At 31.9% G+C, this 20,849-nt stretch overlaps 1 protein-coding gene across 1 annotated transcript in view; it reads right to left on the bottom strand.

Moving 5' to 3' along the window:
* Positions 1-2,312: 2,312 nt before the first annotated feature.
* The window catches only part of LOC149910982 (uncharacterized), a 41,123-nt gene continuing 22,586 nt past the window's right edge, over positions 2,313-20,849 (bottom strand). The window contains exons 7-12 of the mRNA XM_090105753.1: positions 19,043-19,366; positions 16,185-16,304; positions 10,239-10,433; positions 8,944-9,087; positions 8,061-8,189; positions 2,313-2,534 (exon numbers count right to left, since the gene is read on the bottom strand). Coding sequence (XP_089961879.1) covers positions 2,376-2,534; positions 8,061-8,189; positions 8,944-9,087; positions 10,239-10,433; positions 16,185-16,304; positions 19,043-19,366 — 1,071 coding nt within the window. The 3' untranslated portion in view covers positions 2,313-2,375. The remainder of the gene's footprint in view (positions 2,535-8,060; positions 8,190-8,943; positions 9,088-10,238; positions 10,434-16,184; positions 16,305-19,042; positions 19,367-20,849) is intronic.

Genomic DNA, 20,849 nt, shown 5'->3' on the forward strand with positions numbered 1-20,849 from the left:
CCATTTTAAGCTAAAATTTCGCTTTAAAACGAATACATATTACATAATCTGCTTTATATTTTCCATTTCCCATTTTCATTATAATATGGACAATTTTATATTTACCGGAACCGCTATGATACCTCCAGATTTATCAAATATAAACCATATCAAGAATTTGAACTTTGGTTGTATTTAATTATATAAGAAAAAATAAATATTCCTTTTCCGTTAATTAACATTCTAAAGTATAGTGTTGTTAAAAGTTTCCAGTCTATCGTGCTAGTTTCATTAAAGCTCGTTGATTAGAAAACTGCAGCGATGTTGCACAAATAAAAAAAAATACATAAATAAAAGAGGTAACTTTAAGAACGCCCTCCGTATATTTTTTGTTCAACATCGTTACTGTTATACTAATAAATTGATTTAGGATATATTGTTTTTAAACTATGATAATATGTAAATAACCTTCATCGTTTTATAATGTAATCCCCTTGATCAATTCACGATCGAGGGCTTGTTAATAAGAGCTAACTTAAACCGTATTAATAGTGTATACGTATTTTAAAAGGTAACTGAATTCATTGATGCTTTCATAATTTTTAACGGAATATAAATTATAGTAGAGCCATTTTAATAGGCAACATTTGACAGTTCAACAAAATTCAACAACGTAACCTAGTAACGACGACATAGAATAATATGATATTTCGTTTTGTTAGAACTGCACATTTGCTTAACTTTTTTCAATTACGATAACATATTTATAATAATAATGACCGATACAAGTAATTTTAGGATTTGATTTTACTGATAAACCATTCTAACCATAATAAACAATTTCTGATTTAAAGAACTGACGTTGCTACAATTTTGTGTCAATAAACCTTTTTTCTTTTTAAATACCAGAGACGTTACTCTACTAAAAATCGAAATCTGACATCTAGAATCGAATGCATTGATTACTTGGGAATAAAAATCATCATAAATTATTGACATGTGTTTCAAGTTCGATTGACAAATGTTTCAAGTCCGTATCGATTAATTCACTTTAATCGATGTTTTTAAGCAGGTTACCACCCTAAATGTTGCTAATGTTGCCTATTAAATTGGCTCGACAATAATATAATGTTGAAAGGAAGGTAGAATTATATCATAACTTCTTTGACATGTAAAATTCTTTACGCAAAATCATCATCAATCTAACTAGATCATAATATAGTCGAACAACATAGAAAGTATACGAAGAGCCATATTATATTACTCGAGATCAAAACTTACTACATAATTCACAATTTATACATTATAATATATGCATAAATTACATATATATAGCATAGTCCTTTTGCAATTAAACTCGAAACACGAGTGCACCAAGCGACGTATATTTGCATGTAGAGAGGAAATATCAAATTTCAGTGATTTGCTTGCATCGGTCTCAACTCTCGACAAAAGTGGAACGGCAAGAGAATTGAATCAACTGAATTCCAGTTGCATGTAGGATTTATGACTTGTTGACTTTTCGAAACGAATCAATCAAATGCTTTGCCTGTTTTTGCGAACATAAACAGCGAAATAGCGAGATACAGTGAAAGTTCGAAAAAATAAGGAGGAATTGGGAAGGAAAATAATAGACTATGACTGTAAAGTAATTACTATATGTAATTAATTATATCGGTGTATTGTGAGGAAGATAATATTTAAAATTAACGTTAGAATACAGTTACATAGATAAAATCATTAAAATTGTAAAAAAATATATAAAATTTAATAACGTAACGATATCTAAAATAAAAATATACCTCGTTAGTCGTTATCTAATGGTATTCCATAATTGGATTGCACCTACATTGTTAGCGCTGGTGCATTCGTTTTACTCGTCAAGTTACATCCAATAGATGTTTATTAACGAAACTAATTATGTATGAAGTATTACCGAAAACTGATATTCGACAATGTCACGTTCGCCCACGCTCTCTGTTCATTATCGATGAAATATTATGTAGTTTATTTACACATGCAATTACTCCAGATTATAATAAAATGTAATATGTATGTATACAAGTGTTTATGTATTTGAAGAAGCAATCTGATAGATTGCATACAATGTGATTAATACATTTAATAAGATGATAATAATTTTAGATGGGCATAAATGGTAAAAATACATATCCTCATGCGGTGTGTAGGATAGTATTTGCCAAACAATAAATAGTTTCTTATTAAATACGTTTATTCACGAGATCATATGCTCATATAATATAAGCTAAAACATAATGCAGATGTATTAATTAAAATGAACGTCCCATATTCACCCACAATAAAAAACGACCAACATTTAAAGTTCTCTATTAAAAAATCTCACAAATTACAAACTTTACAAGCCGTGAACTAATTTAAACTTCCCTGTTGTCGACGACGAGGTCCACGACACTTGAAAATCTCTTCCTCTCCGTACTAGCGTGGTATATATTTGTGATAGACGACTCCGTGCTTTCTGAAGTTGGCGATTTGTTCTTGAATATTAACGGTAGATGGTTGCATTCGAACTTCTCCTGTGAAATTAAAATATGTTTATGAACACAATTATTAGCCCGTTATTGCGTTTGGTAATTTTTCGGACGTTTTAAATTAAATTAATCGGTGAATTTTTCAGTACCTATGTATGTATGTAATATAACTACATGTTCACGTGAAAACTATCGCAAGTTCGCATTGTTAGCCTCAGAAGATATTATGTTATGTAATACCTAAATAATTTTGTTTGTGTCAGTTATTACTTGTAGTGTTAGTTAATAATTAGAGAAAGAGTTTAGTAGTTCTAAATTTAAAACTTATATAAAAAATGTACTAGTTCAGAGAGCGTACTACAGTATTCAGGAATATATGGACGATAAATACCCATGGAGGGTTGTCGCGTAAAAACCACAGGACAGTTCCTTGGCATATTAATATGATATATTATGGAGGTAGATATAAGTTAAATATTATGTAATATTATCATGTTATTAAAAGAGCAACTACTTATGGAGTTTCTTGCCGATTCTTCTCCATAGATACTGCTTTCCGAATCGGTGGTAAATGTTAAAAATACCTACTTATGTAATGACGATTCGAAAGTGCTACTAAATTACTATTTAGTAGCACTTTCGAATCGTCATACAATTCAATTAGACTAGACTTTCAATTAGACTACTGTCTAATTGAATAAATGAATGTTTGAGTTTGAGTTTGAACACAGTCAAAACTAGTACCTTAGTAGGTACTAAAATACTCCGGGGAAAAATTGTATTTAGAGAATAATACATACATAATATTACAAAAAACGCAACCCTACCTAACCTTAGTTAAAGCCTAAAGGTGTAATTCGGAACGGCTTGCATTAAGCAAATTTTCACATCCAAAACAGCACTAAAATACTTCATCTTGCCTTGCAAAAGAAATAGTGTAAACCCCTGTTTTATCTCCGCCTGCATTTCTATTCATTCGGTCCTATTTTTCAGTTTCTAGTGCACTCGGCTTGAGAAATTGCAAATGCTAATGGACGACGTTCGCTGCTTAGTATTACATCTCATTACCTATGTATATGTTATTTATATTTAAATGCTTAGTTATATATTTTTATGTTTAAATTTATTCTTTTACTTTATTATTTATAAAACTTTACTGCAACTTGGAAAAAATGGTGCGTTTCGCGTATTTTTTCTGTCAACAGTTTCTTAATTTTTTTATTAAAAACAAATAAATTACTTCGAATATAATAATAGTAAACATGAATATTGTATTATTTGTATTGACGAGTTATTAGCGTAGTCGATTGATTCTAGGGAATCGGTGATGTTTGTAATGTTTCTGGATTGTAATAACGTCATTGTTTTGTTCATGATTGTGTTAACAATACGTTTAATGAATGCTTATAGGTATACGTATTATATGCTTGCACTTTTGCGGGGGATTTTCCCACCGATTTCCCTTTCTGTTCTTTCTTCTAAGATCTAATCGCTTTCTATCAAATTTAAATGTTATTATCAATACCAATAATTGAAAGATCGATGTATAGTAATTATATCTAAAATTTGTAACACTCAGTGAACGCTGAATAGTAAAAAATTGGGATTTTTTTCAATTTTTTTCGAACTTAAACCATGACATTCAATAAAAAAGTCTCCACGCTTTCAAACATGACCTTGCCTTGCAAATATCAATACAAAACATAACACCACTATAACAATATAGATCCTATGATCGAAGCTTGAAGCACGTACCCAACTAAGCTACGACTAAATATTTGCACTGGAGTCTGGACTAGGCACGTTTTAGTTACACGCTACCAGCAATTTCCTCGATGTCACGAAATCCTTCTATAATACCATGTATTGTCTCTTATAGATTTTATCGAGATTAAACGATGCTAGATGTTGAAAAAAACAAAATATAATACAGCCTACATCACACTAAAATTATGTAGCTCTTTATTTGTAAAATAAATTTTAAAGTCGAACCATTTGAATTAAATCGTAACAAAATCAAATACTCTTATATTTCGTCTCTATAATATTACCATGCATAACTATATCGCGAAAGTAAACCGATCCGACATATAAAGTGTAGTCACATACATCTCTGTAAAAGCACACCTCTACGAGCTAACCATTCGTACCCGCGGCCGCGCTTTACATCGATCGATACACACGCATCGTTAAATATTAACCAGCCAACGTTCACCACGTGCAACTGTATGACCTTCCACTCAATATTACTGACGTTAAATAAATAAAAACATCGAAGCGACTCCACTCCTCGCTTCTCAGAAACGTCTTTACAACATTTTATACTGATAGAAAGTGTTATTGAATAATAAATTGTCACGTTCAAGATGTTTCGAAGAAGTGAAAAACTCACTTCGTTGCAAATGTCAATAATTATAAGAAAATTTTCTACGCTTTTAAAATACAACTTGTTGAAAATTTCAAAATTGTATCACGACAATAAAAGTGTCAAAGTAAATATAGCACACCCCGGACACTCCATACAAAATTATCGTTTTGACAGTCACACTGTAGAGACTGCAAATGTGTATGTTAACGCTTTATGGTTGGCATGGTATGGTTTATGGTTAGCTTTAGTTTTAATTATTAAACAATCATAATAATGAGAGGTATTAATTTTAGTTGTACTAACTTAAAATAAATTAATATAAATTAATCAAAAGTAATTTTCTGTAAGCTTTCATTTCAGTAACAATAATTATAGTAGTAATAAGCTTTCATTTCAGTAACAATAATTATAATACCTACATGCGAGAAATTAATTTGCTACACTGAACAAAACTAGAACCAGCAATGCAACTAAAATTGGCCTAAAGTTGTAACAGAAGGACTCAGCCTGTTTGTTCTAGAATGTTTGCGAAACGCTACAAATTGCTTCCCTTGTTTATAGCTATCGTGTTTACATGTTGTAGTTATTTATACAGGCTCGCTATTAAACGTACAGAATTAAAGATATCTTTGAACGAAATAATTATGTTATAATGACAGTATCATCGTATATTCTAGATACAAAATGTTTAAGCAAGTGTTTTAAAAATTAGCTTTTTTAATTTTTTCTAGTAATATTTCAAGGTCGCGTCATGGCAATACCACCACGTCATGGACATAGGCGACGATTTTGGTATCTTTGAATCTTGAAAAGAAGTTTCACTTCTGACACGTGTGCTCGGCTCACGCTGTTTTTTAAAAAAGGCAGTTCAACGAAAACGGATTTAAAATTTTAATATAGCCAAATTCAAAGAACTTGGATTTCGACTAATACCTATCTGATCAAAGTCTTCGTGTATTTATAAAGAAACTGCCATTGTATATGCAATGCTTTGAGGTATCATCAGATGTGGGATGCACGTCTCCGTTGGGTTTATATTTTCAGCTACAGAGAAAAGCATTTACCTTCTTTCAAATCCTATTTATGCTTTTATGTACCTGTCTCTTTGCGCTTAGAACTTTTACCACACAAAACGGATTTATTTTGTTTGTTTATCACGAGTATAGTAGATATTAAAATGAAACTATGAGGGAATAGTTGGCAGGAAGTGACTAGACTCATTGTTCAAAATATACGAGTAATATTATATACAGGGTGTCCCAAAAAGTAGTGATGAACGGAAGCTGGGAGGTAGAGGACCAAGAGGGCTATCCGAATCACCCCCATGTATGTTATGCGATTTTTCGTATTTTCGGAGTTATTACATTTTTTTCAATTTTTCATCTATCGCCGAGTACGATGAGATTTTTATTTATGGTGACGTGAATTATTGCGCTAGATGCTTGATTTTTTTTGTGTGCTAAGCTGAAAGATAGGCCAATTCAGTATGGTAACATTTACTATCGTTAGATCTTCGAATGGAATAAAAAAAATAATTAAATGCCAAGAAAGATAAAATTACCCAGTATGTTCATAACTTCAAGGGCCCATAAAAAAATAAAATCACATAAAAAAGGTTTTCCATTTGGCTTTTAAAAACTTGCTCTATCGATCAGGTAGCCACCATAAAAATTTCATTTAATTATTCTGAAGGCTTCAATCGAAAAATTGAAATCTAAATGTGGTAAGTGCAAAATTTTTATTAACATGATGATCATTAAAACCAATAAATAGGTGTTTAATTACCAGAATTTTTTTAAATAGCCCCGCTGTTGCTCAGTGCAAGTGCGACATCACCGTAAAAAGTTGTCTTTTAAATGTCTGAATGCTTTTTTATCATTTTTAATGGTTTCTTCTGCTACTATGAATTTCCGGGTTATTTCGTCCAAATTGGGGCATTCTCTCGAGTAGCCGAGGTCTTTTTAGTATCCCCATTGAAAAAAAATCAATGGGGTTTATTCGAGGGACCGTGGAGGCCAGGCTTTAAAGCAGGCGTCACCGGCGCATGCGCAGGCTGCAACGACCAATCCATCTTTCAGGGTATTTTTGCCCTTTAGCCTGGCCTCCACGGTCTCCGGACATAAACCCTATTGAATTTTTTCCGTGGGGATACTACAAAGACGAGAGACTGCCACAATTTGGACGAAATAACCCGGAAATTCATAGTAGCAGAAGAAACCATTAAAAATGATAAAAGAGCATTCAGACATTAAAAAGACAACTTTTTACGGTGATGTCGCACTTGCATTGAGCAACAGCGGGGCTATTTAAAAAAAATCATTTTTAAACACCTATTTATTGGTTTTAATAATCATCATGTTAATAAAAATTTTGCACTTACCACATTTAGATTTCAATTTTTCGATTGAAGCCTTCAGAATAATAAAATGAAATTTTTAGGGTAGCTACCTGATCGATAGAGCAAGTTTTTAAAAGCCAAATGGAAAACCTTTTTTATGTGATTTTATTTTTTTATGGGCCCTTGAAGTTATGAACATACTGGGTAATTTTATCTTTCATAGCATTTAATTCTTTTTTTTATTCCATTCGAAGATCTAACGATAGTAAATGTTACCATACTGAATTGGCCTATCTTTCAGCTTAGCACACAAAAAAAAACAAGCATCTAGCGCAATAATTCACGTCACCATAAATAAAAATCTCATCGTACTCGGCGATAGATGAAAAATTGAAAAAAATGTAATAACTCCGAAAATACGAAAAATCGCATAACACACATGGGGGTGATTCGGATAGCCCTCTAAGTCCTCTACCTCCCAGCTTCAGTATATCACTACTTTTTGGGACACCCTGTATATGGAAAACTAGTTGAGACAATTAGATTTTACCTTTATTAAACTGTTAATAAAGTGATTTTTTAACAAGTCAACTTTGTTCAAATGAAATAGTTAACCGTATGTTTTTTATTTAGTTCGAAAGAAGCAGTATTTTGTCTAATTTATAAAATACTTTTAGAAGTGAAACTTTAGGCGCGTTGAGAGTAAAATTCCAATGTCACGTCATCGTAATACCGTCACGTCATGAAGTAAGGCGTCAATTTTGGTATCTTTGAATCTTGCCAAAGAAGTTTCACTTCTGACACGTGTGTTCAACACACGCTCTTTTTTTTTCTTAATAATACTTACGGATAATATTTTACTCACGGACGTGACGATACAATCATGTTTACATTGTCGATATAAACAGATCTCATCAAAATATTTCCTCCTCTTACGATCGTCAGGATCCAAGGGCCCATATCTTGGAGTACTTCGGAATATGCCGATTAAATTCTAAAAAAAAAATCAATTTAAAAACAAAAGAGAACTGTTTATTATAAATATATAATATGCTAGTATGAATACGTGGCTCAAATTTTAAACCCTCTTGTTCGCATTAATTATAAATAGAGAATTTTTATCGCTTAATAGGCATAATTATATTCCAAAATTTGAACGCAACTCTCCACACTAATGTTTTCTAATCTGTTTAACGCTAACATTTCGAAGCGTGTTTCTGTTTAAGCGTTTAAAATTCCGTAAGGTGTGAGCGCGTAAGGCATTAAACGCACGTCAGAATGCATTCCGATTGGCCATACTCGTAATTATTGTTGTGGTCGCTCGAGAATAGCCTGTCCGGCTAGACAATGAAGCGTGTTACCATTTATGATTTGAAAGGACTTGTTACCGCTTTTGCCACACAATGGATATTGAGCGATTTCATACATCGCCTTTGTTAAAAGTTAAGTAGCTTTCAGCTAAAGAAATGAAGTTTTAAATGGTTAATTTGTGTGTATGGATTTGGATTTGTAAAAATTAGTGTAACAAAATTTTAAAACCCTAATGTGTAATAAACTTGGACTGCTTGGTTTTACGATGATACGTCAATGCCTGTAATGCTGGCGACCAATTAATAATTTAGCAATATAATATGTTATTTACACATTTTAAAAGATAATCATTACAAAATAACACTGCTATAAAATAAATGTCGAACGTAATGATAATATTTTATAATATGATAAAATAAATAAATCAAAAAGCTCACATTTCGCAAAATATATCTCGCAACAGTTTTAATTTGAAACATCGCCACTGTAATCAATGAGAATGCAACCCAAATAATGGCCGATATCTGTTGCTGTACATCGTTTAAAAGTCGCACCTCGTTGATTTTGTTCATAATAAGTATCTGAAATATTAATGACTTATTTAAAACATACTTTTGAAGCGTAAACATGAATAATTTCAGATTACGTAAAAACAGATGAAAAGCGTTGCTAATGAACATTTCAATATGAATATGATCATTATATTTTCAATGTTTTCAATGAAAATTGTAAATGAAAAAAACTATTTAAAAAAAAGAAATATTTTCGGCACAATCGTATCTAAAACATTTCATGTTTTCTTATTAAAAAAGCTCATCAGAGTTATAATTCTACACAATAGTATGCGTGGTTCTATAAAATTACGACTGAAGCAAAGCCTTAGAAGTAATATCACATAAAAGTTTTTATATTTGTACTGTATCTCAGAAGTAAACTACATATTATTGTGAAGAGGAAATACGTTTAAACCATGTGCATTTTTCTAGGAAGCTTTAAATGAAAAGCCTTAAAGCATAATTTAAATGCACATAATTTAACTAAACCAGCCCTGCGGTCTCTTTGTGAAACAAGACTTCGTAAATGGCATTTTAATTGCTCACACAATACACATATTTAGGTTTTTAACGCTTTTTTTAACTGGTTTCTTTAATTAAAAAAATTCTTTAATAATGTTTTAATTACAAATTTCCCATACTTTAGTTCCGAATATATGATTGACAAAACTAATCCAACTCTGTTTTTGATAATTATGTGCTTTAGAAAAAAATTTAAGAATAGAAAAATTCGATCCCGTGCGAGATTCGAACCAGCGTCTTGTGCCTCACCGGAGCGAGCGGACCTCACGCCCACCCGTGATCCCGCCAGAGCAATCGACGTACTTGGTAAGTTAAAAATGCTTTTACTTTAAAATAAGTTCATTGAAATCTCATTTTAATATTTTTGTTATAACTACATAATAAATCAACTTCAATTTCCCGCAACCGTAATTTACTGCGGGTTAAAGTAGCCAATATTCACCGGTATAATATAATCCGCTTATTCTCCTTTCATGTTAAAAGTAATCAGATGCAAAATTTCAATATAGAAATATCAAAGGATTTATTTAAAAAATAGCCTTCATCATCCGGCCGATTCGTCGAAACTGGAAAATACGTTTCCAGTAAAACTGTAAATGATCTAAAAGGTCAAACGCGTTGAAAACGGCACGTGTAAAAATCATTTGAATACTAACAAAAAATACAATCGGCAACAGCATCCATACGCTTCGCCAGTATATAGTTGGCTTGAAACCCAACCAAAACTGAATGTCTGTTGAGAACTTTTTAACTCCGTACACCCACATGACGATAAGCACCTTGAAACCTCCTAAATAGAAGGAGGAAAGCTTGTGTCCAATTATCAATCCTTTTAATTTGCTAGTTGGTATCTGAAAAGCAATATTGTCACAATTAGAATCGATGGACTTCTACTAATATGTCCGTTATACTCTAAAATCAATCCATCCGTCTAGTCTAATAAGATGTTATTAGACTTTTTGTCTACCGGGTATCTAATTCAGGGCCTTTTCCAAGTTTTTAGCCAGGTTCTACGCCTATACTTTAATGACTTTTATCTGGACTACTTAGTCTATAAAAAAATCTTATATTTTTTTTACTACAGTAACAGAAGGAAAAGTGCGCTCTTTTCTGCACACGCATATGTAAAAACTGAATTAAAAACCACAACTACAGTTTCGTTGTTCCCTGAAAACCAACACTTGATTGTTACACGTGGACATATTTCATTTCAACAATATTCCATTTGAAATAAAACCAATTATACAGATTCAAGGTTTCAAAACAACGGGCATTTAGTTCACGTGTAAAAGATTATACAATATACAGTGCTTTGTTACTAGCAATTAGTTTTACAAACATGACTAGCAAAAAGCTTTTAATTTCCTTACAGATTAACAACATTCATCGACATTGAATCTAAGCTGAAACACGTTTCAACTTTTATACACTAGGATACGTTTGCGGCGAAATTATAGTCTCACACGTTCTTACATAATATAATATTGATTGGTGAAATTGGATATTTTTCTTAAGAATACTATTCTTAAGAAAAATATGCTAAGCTTATGATAATAACATATTACAGGTTTATTGTTATTTACCAGATTTCCACACCAAAAGCCTGTAATTGTAACTAAAACACTGTACATGTAACTAAGTTTTGGTTAAAAAAGTTTATTATAGAAATTATATGATTTATATTGTTCAGATTTTCGTTTTTTCTACTACCAACAAGGATAGACTTATAATATATTCTACAATATATTCACGATTATGATATAAGTGATCTATTAAGTATTTTAATTTCATCGCTACAAACAAATATTACACTTGATTTATTGAATTGAAACTTCTTTATCGGGGTTGGAAAAAAAATTAGTGTAACATTTTTTCGTTACGTGTGACATTTTTCCGTTACGCGCCATCTTGTTCTTATCCACCACGCGTGATTCGACGTATTTCTGTAAAGTTGCATATAGTAAATTATTTTTTGAAAAATAAGGTCTTAAAGAAGTTTCACTACTTTCGTGTGTACACTAGTACACGCACACATTTTTTTGAATGGAATTCTGTTCAATTTGCCAGGTATAAAACCATGCTCAATTTATTCCTTGTCAGTTCAACTAGATAATGATCCGCCTACAGTTTCCAGTTAACTTGTTGTGTAGTTAATTCGTGTAATGGTCTTGAAACTTTTGTTCCTTGCACCGCTTCTACCTTACAACTTCCACAGAACACGAGTTAGTGGTTGAAGTTGCTTTTACCTTTAGTTTGTTAAATGTATTTATTTAATTAATTAACACAAGTATGAAACTAGAAAATCATTTTAAGGCTAGATCAAATGCTTGCTTATTTTATTTCGCAGGCAAGATTTGAAACCAGATTACATAAGTCACACTTCACTACCTATGTCCCTTTGTATGCTTAAATCTTTAAAACTACTAAACGGATTTTGATGCGGTTTTTTTCAATAGATAGAGTGATTCAAGAGGAAGGTTTTAGTATATAATTTAATAGGTTTTAGACAAAGCGGGCGAAGCCGCGGGCGGTAAGCTAGTTTATGATAATTGTTTGTAATTGCAAAGATTACTTATTCATACAGAAGGTAGTTGTTGAATTTGAGATACATAGTTAAAAAACATTAAAATATGTAAGTTTAATTTGATGTTTTAATTTAATTTTCTTCTATTGGCACAACAAACATACCAAATAGTTATGCTAGAAATCAATTATTAAAACTTGTATTAAAAGGAAATGCTAACCGAATCTCCATCTTCGAAATTATTAATTTAATATTTCCTGTTAACACGCTCTACGGAAACCTACTCGATATCATGTTCTCCATTCTAGTTAATTAATTAATAAATTATTTTGTCTATAAATATAACATTATACTTAATAACTTTTAGTTTAATATGACTATTATTAAAAATAGTGATCATTTCATGTGCAGGAAATGAAAACTATTATGAAAGAAAAATTTGTTTATATTTTTTGTAAATCTTCTTTCTATACGCAATGTTAAAAACACGCTTAAAAATAAACACAATCGCAAAATAAACAATCAAAATTATTGCTAATAAATAGTAGCTCGTTTGTAAATAAACTTTGCAAAGTATAAACACTCGATAAAATGACCAAACAGTTTTAAATTTAATATCGAAAATACGGCAAATACATCAAACGTTTTCCCGCGGGCACGTCTGTTTATTGAAGATATCTGCAATTCGCTTCAATGTGCATTGAGAATCGAGAACGCTATCGATTTAACTGTCCCCAACCACATCCTTTGTTTACATCTTTACACATTGAAATCATTTATAGAGTAATAGCCAATAGGGTTTATTAAACAATAGACGAGACGATTATAGACGATAGAGATAGGACTCTCATTGTTCCTTCTAATACCTATCCGTAGGAACAATGAAATGACGACAATCACTGCCGGGGGCCCGTATGATATGTCTAAGCCTACCTAGGCTAGGTACGCCTATTCTTTTCATATCCATGGTCGCTTACTATGTCACTATCCAGTCTCTCTAATATCCGCTCATAAATAAAGATGTCAATAATAAACAGTAATTAGGTGACGGGGAGTTACGCCCCCGCTATCCCGAGTTCAAGGGTAGATCCCAATCCTCTCCTCCATTGCCTTTCTAGGCAGTTTTCCATGATCAATGACGAGGTACACTTTCCTCACCGTCCCACTTTCTTACATTGTTAGTTCTCATCTGGGTTTAAGACATTCCAATGTCAGATTCAGACTTATAAACAGGTATCATGCCACTTCATCAAAACAAAAGAAAAAGACGATTGCAAATTCCACCCACTAAGGGGATGTTTCATCTCAATACCCAACTTAATCAGAACGCTGCATAAATATTCACACAGCATTTCAGAACTGCAGAATATTCATTCAATTTCAAAGATTTCTCTTTGGGCATTACGGTTCATCATTCAATGGTTCCCAAGTTTGCGATCGATATATTTAAACTGCATTTGAATTCAGCAGAAGCGATACCTAAATTCTACACGTGTATCTAATGTGTTACATAATATCATGTATGCGAAACAATAATTAAGCCTCTTACCGGTGAGTATAGAAGCAGGATTATGTTAGTAACATTAGGGGCTTTCAAATTGTGTTTGATTAAAGTTTAAATTATGTTATGTAATTAAATGGAATGAATGAAATACTTGAAATAAAATAAAAAAACTTAAAATTTACGTTATATTAATATTAAATATTAAAAAAAGCTTCAGATATTAGGAAAATAATATAATAAATGAGGGTAGTCAAACGTTATTACATCCGAGCTTTCCAATAATTATTGTATCTTGTATGTATAACAAGATCAAATACAAATATTAAAATGTACAATTTCCAGTCTATCGTAACATGTCCTTGAAAATATTCCAATGCCATTTACGAGGCACGTGTATCCAGAATTTGACGACAAAGGGCAGAATTGATTGGACCTCCGATGTCTGAGATATCGGATGCCAATTTATGCATCCTCAGAAATTCGAGAGCATTATTGCCTCGCATACAATGTTCAATGTCACTGCCATATTCATCGCAAGTTCACAGCATATTATTATGTTAACAAAGTACACGTAAATTAGGTGTAGAATATGTAAATTTCAATTTTCAACAACGTTTCCCTTTCCAGGAATAAGTCAAGTACGATTGAACATCGTTAAATTATTTATTGGATAGATTATACTTCTGAGTAAGAGCAATATGGCTCTTTTATAAGAATCTCATTCAAGAAGCGCCACCATCGTGAATTGTTTATACGAAATAAAAATGCAGACATTTTCTGCAAACGTCGTTACAATTTTACATGTCGCTTCAATAAAATATGAGACGTAGGCGATTGGAAACTTGTCTCGAATCTTTGAAAAATATTGAGATATTATATCGCGTATTCCTAGAAAATGTCTGCTTTTCCCTCATATATGTTCATTGTGTATTTACATGAATATTTTCTGAGCTTTTATGCATTGACCAAACCTTTAAGGGGAACATTATCGACGCTGTGAAAACATCTATATTCTTAGAAATGCGAACGAATGAAACATGCATCTGAGGCTTTACTGGAAACATTTTAGTTTATTCTTGTAGAAAAGCATTTGCGGGACAGAAGATAAGGCATAATGTCAATGTGTAAAATAAACTATGTATGTATGTTTCATGATAGGTGAACACTTAAGTTTATTTAGGTCCTTTTAAGTTGGTTCAAGCGTCATAAATAACACATATTAATAAACCGCAATATAATCATATTATAAATCTATCTAGCTCCTCCACAAGAAACATACAAATAAAACATCAAAAAATCCAAACAACTTTATACCCATGTAAGCGGCGTATATTGTGAACAAGGACATAAACAAGAGTGGTAAATATGTGAGCAGTTTTAGCTATATATGTATTCAAGGTTACAATGTCGGCTCGTACCTCGTACAAGTAGAATTTTCGATCTCAGCACTGAGGCCCATGCAATGAATTTTTCGCAGCAACTGAATTGTTTATAACACTCGAATCGTTAAAGGAAGCCTTCGCGTATGTTAATGTGGAACGACACCAAAACATTTATTTACATACAATTTGGTGGAAAAAGTAATTGTGATCACAATTTCAGGATACGTAGATTTGTAATTTATTTTATAGAAAATGTTTTACATCCTAAAATTTGCTTGGATATGAAAATTATTGTTATTCTAAACTGGTTTGGTTTAAATGAGCTTTACGTATAATAAAACCTTTTTTAAGCGTAATATTGAATTTATAGCACCCATTAATGAATTATCAAAAATAACAACAAATTATACACCATTTTAATCATGCGTCTGTAAATAAAACTCAACACAAAACTACTATGCATCAGAAAAATGTAACACCAAAAATTCAGGGTGTATAATAAAATCGCATGTGTCAGTCGATACAATAATATCATGTTATTTGAAAGGCGGTTTCACATATTTTATAATTTTCCTGCACGTGCAACACCAAAACGTATTATGAAAGGGTTTGGGTACTTTTGTATGAGCTAGTGGCGTCGTGATGAACTTTCGCAGCCAGTGATGAAACTTGGTTTTGATTAGAATTCTTAAGTAAATAAAGGATAATACCTCAAAAAAGGCAGAAAAATCTTATAATAAATCATCTAGATTCTAGGTAAATGAATAATACAAAACCAAATATCTCTGTTCCTAATACGATTCGAGATTTATGTCCATAATAACTTTTGCTCACGATATATTGTTCTTTTAAAATATCCAAATTTCATCACGACGCGGCCGCGGAAGTTCATCTCGACGCCAACTTTACCCAAACCCCTATAATCTTTATATATCAATGTATAATCTCAAATACATTTCAGGCCCACATTTCAAACGCAGCCCATTGTGAAGAGGGCCCATAACGTGGTGTTAGAAAATCTTTTATATTTCCAAATCAACATGTACAAGAAATCGCGGCGCAGGGTTACGCACCAGAAATATGTAACCGTTTATCGTCTTCGGTTTTGTATTACTGGTCGTAAATCCGTGTCGCTACTGACGACGTTAAATGAGAAAGTTTTAAAGAATCTAGAACCTTCATGAATACGTACCACGGTCAAAGGCAGCGAGAAAGTGAAACCGAAGAAGCACAATATTCCAATTATGTATATGTACTTCACTGAACGAAACTCGTTGTGTAGCAATTTCGATATTGTCAGCGTCATCATCGCCTGAAAAATACTAAATGTAAGGGCCGGCGCAGATATGACACTTGAATATTATCTCAATGATGACATTGTCGATAATAGTTTGACATTAAAAAATGCACTGCGCTGCGCTCCACCATATCTGCGCTGGCCCTAAGTGTGTTGAGTTCTTAATGAATATGGTTTTGTGTGTATTGTATATTATGATAATATGTTAAGAGGCTTATGATGTTGTCTAATATATATAAATACAACATCATAAGTTTTATAACAATTATTTATATTAAATTCATATTTAAGATAACTAGAACATATTAAGACTAATCATTACATTGATTCCGCAGATCTACCATTTATGTAAGTTTATTTCAGATTGGAAAAATTGAAGCATTTATTTCCCCACGTGTGGCTGGTCCTCTGAGTATCACTTATACTTTGATATAATATTTAGTATAAGCGACGGAGGAACAACCATAAGTGGGCGAAAAAGCAACGAATGACGAAGACTTCAAAGGACTCTACCTATATGATGAAAACTCAAGAAACTTCAAAACAAGAAAAAATAACTCATTTTTCTTCTTGCTATCGGTCTAGAAATTAAAATGATATATTTTTATTTCTCTTTACTTCCTTAGTCCGAAAGTAAATTGAAATAATAAAAATAGAATACATGATATTATTTACATAATCTTATAGTACTGTACCTAACCCTGGCACATTGTTCATCAGTTATCACTTATCACTAACAGGGGGCCTAGGTAAAAACCCCTTATATTTTGTAGGACAAATATTTTTTCACGTAATTTAGATAATTATCTCCATAAATAAGTAAAAAAGCAATATTCGCTTAGTAGTAAAATTTTTAAATTCGTCAAATGAAAAGTTTAATTTAACGTTGCTTTCCCTATACTAAGCTTATAAATTAAGCTACCATTTACCAACATTACTGTAAGGAAAAAAGTTGGGCGTCTAGTCAAAAAGACAGCTTATTAGTAATAACTGATGAAAAGTGTACCAGGGAGGTTTATGGTGTTATAGATAATACTATGTACAACATCATAAGATTGAAAAAAATTCGCACTATAATGATATTTTTTCAGGTCCCATAAAAATTATCAATCATGAAATCAATGGGATGTTATAATTAATATTATAGTTGATAATTTTTGTTGACCGTTTATGTAAGTTTATTTCAGATTTGAAAAATTGAAGCGTTTAATTCCCCACGTATGGCTGGTCCCCTTTGTTTCACTTATACTTTGATATAATATTTAGTATAAGTGACGGGGGAACAACCATAAGTGGGCGAAAAAGCAACGAATGACGAAGACTTCGAAGGACTAGATGACGAAAACTCAAGCAGCTTCAAAACAAAAAACATCAACTCATTTTTCTCCCTGCTATCGGTCTCGTAATTTAAGTGATTTATTTTTATTTCTCTTTACTACCTTAAAATACTAAGTGTAAGGGCCGGCGCAGATATGACGCTTTTGAATATTAAATGGACAATATCGATAATAGTAGACAATGGAAAATCTGAAATATCTACGCTGGCTCTAAGTGAACTGAGTTCTTCATGATTTTAACATATATGGTTTTGTGTATATTGTATATGATATGCTAAGTGGCTTATAATGTTGTAGATATTATGTAAAACATCATAATATTTTAAAAAATGCGCACAATAACGATATTTTTTTCAGGTCCCATAAAAATTCTCAACCATGAAATCCATGAGATGTTATAATTAATAATAGACTTGATTATTTTTGTACCTTATACAATATACATTTTATGATAATCCAATATTTATAATAAACTAGCTTTCCACCCGCGGCTTCGTTCGCGCAGTCAAAGAAAAACCCGCATAGTTCCCGTTCCCGTGGGATTTCCGGGATAAAACCTATCCTATGTCCCGGGGTAAAAAGTAGCCTATGTCCTTTTTCTCGTATCAAAATATCCATATACCAAATTTCATGCAAATTGGTTAAGGCGTGATTGAGTAACAGACGGACAGACAGAGTTACTTTCGCATTTATAATATTAATATAATATAATAATAATATATAAAATATAATATAGTATGGATTTATATTTAAAATACCTAGAACATAAGCCTAATCATTAGATTGATTCCCTAGAATTACCGTTTATGTAAGTTATTTTCAGATTTGAAAATTTGAATCATTTAGTACCCCACGTGTGGCTGGTCCACTTTGAGTCGCTTAAACTTTGATATATTTAGTATAAGCGACGGTGGAACAACCATAAGTGGGCGAAAAAGCAACGAATGACGAAGACTTCGAAGGACTAGATGACGAAAACTCAAGCAGCTTCAAAACAAGAAACAACTTATTTTTCTCCTTGCTATCGGTCTAGTAATTTAAGTGATTTATTTTTATTTCTCTTAACTTCCTTAGTCCGAAAGTAAATTGAAATCAATACACGAAATTATTTGTCAAATCAAAATATTTTATCCTTGATATCCCTATTTAAGCTACCATATTTAAACGGTCTCATCTCACAAAAAATCTACATATTAGTAATAACTGATGAACAGTGTACTAGGCATTTTTTATATTTACCATAATATTATGCTTGTATATAATATTGCATATACTAATTTATTATGAACATATAGTAATTCTTTGAGCAACAAATATCAATATGTAATGTGCAATCTATTCCGGACTTGCACATTACATATTGATATTTAATCATATTGATATTCTAAAAAAAAAGTCTATTCCGAATTTACTCACCAACCCGGGTACCAACGCTACAGTCAAGTTCATATACACGTAGAAAATGTATATCTTATGCATGTGCATAAATTCCCCACTGAGCGGTATCATCACAAATAATAAGTAATGCGGGGTGACTGTGATTTGGACCTCGATGCAGCTTGAAAGGGCTAGATACAGCGCCCTTACGATTAGCGATCTAGCGAACGCGATCGCTGTAGCGACGATGGCGAATATCACGACCGTCGTGTCGATCATTGTGAACGGAGACATAGTGCCGAAGTCGTAGACTCCAATTAGTCCAACGCTGAACATTTCATTCGGCCGGTTCATAGACGACGGCTGAAAAGTTAATGCATACGTTGTATAAATTATAATAATATAGCTATAGTAATTGTCGTTATTGTTGATTTTAGACGGAAGAAGCGATTCCGAATTGGTCGAATGTTAAAATGATTATTCTTAAATATTGTAAAAATTTTAATTTTACCAAATCGTTTATAGAAATAACTTCACATAATACAATTTTTGTATAAACTATCTTAATTTTTATGTCGTTATAGTATTTTACTAAAAAAAAGTGTCAGCAAATTTTCTATACCTACTCTCGATATTGACACAAAAATAAGAAGAAAATACACGTTTCAAGAAGAAAAGTTTGGAAGCAGTCGAGATTTGAGCATCATCACTAGCTCATGATATCCCTGATGGCTTGTTTCGGTTTTGGACATAATTATTATATTTTCATACACCATTATAATAATTTGTCAACCGAAAGTAGCTATTGAGAATATACTTATAACGGAAGATGTGCTGTTGGGAATATCAATAGGTCCATAATATTTGATAAGCTTTTCCAATTTTTTTAAGTGTCATTTTGATATTTAGTTTTGCCTTGTAAATGAGAAATGTTTAAAGAATAGTAGCAAATTGTGCGCCCGCCTCGTGATCGATTTTTTTATTTTCTTTAAAAATTTCTCAAGTATAATTTTATGTGTACACTCTTCTTCTAGGAAATTTGCAATTAAATTTTATAATATTATGTTTAGATATACATACTATGTTGGTCACGTATTATAATATTTTTTTTTGGGTTTCTAATGCTTAGATTCAATTTACATAAGACGCTTCATTTATTACTATTATTTTTAAGCTTCCAATATCTTCTATATTGCGTTTCATTTGTTTATCTTTAATATGGTCTTTAATTATAACTTGTTTGTAATTCATAGGTTACACGCTCAGTCTGGCGTCAGTTCAGTCCATCAGTTTGATCCGGATTAGACTGATGCCAGAATGATGGATGAAAAACAGTATTCTGAACCATCAGTCCGTCAGTCAACGGGTTAGCGTTAGACGATAATTCTCCCGTCATTCTGAGCAGACTGATGGACTGAACTGACGCCAGACTGAGCGTGTAACCTATGTCTAAACATCGTATTATGCACATGAAGATATAATTAATTCGAATACTCTAGCAATACCTAGCTCACTTAATACTTTTATAACTGCCTGTTAGTTAACCCATTTCTTAATTAGTGCAGTCGTTATACAATGAATATTCCTCAGTATAACACAAGATTTTTGCCCTATTTTAGCGAAACGAAAACACAAAATTAACCTATATAAAAGCCTCGGTTACTTTGCGTCAAGGGTTGATATGATTTAACATCTATGAAAAACTACCATTCAAACTGTATAATTATTTTGAAAATTGAGGTATAGTTGTAAAGAGGTTGAATTTACATTTTTTTGATGTATCAAGGGCTGATTCTGAATAATTGTATAACGTTTTGTATTAAGTAATTGTTTCTTAAATAAGCGA

This window comes from Colias eurytheme, chromosome 1 (genome assembly GCF_061535395.1).
Source record: "Colias eurytheme isolate Ceu_HAF_F1 chromosome 1, ilColEury1 Martin Lab GWU primary, whole genome shotgun sequence".
Classification (NCBI taxonomy): Eukaryota; Metazoa; Arthropoda; class Insecta; order Lepidoptera; family Pieridae; genus Colias; species Colias eurytheme.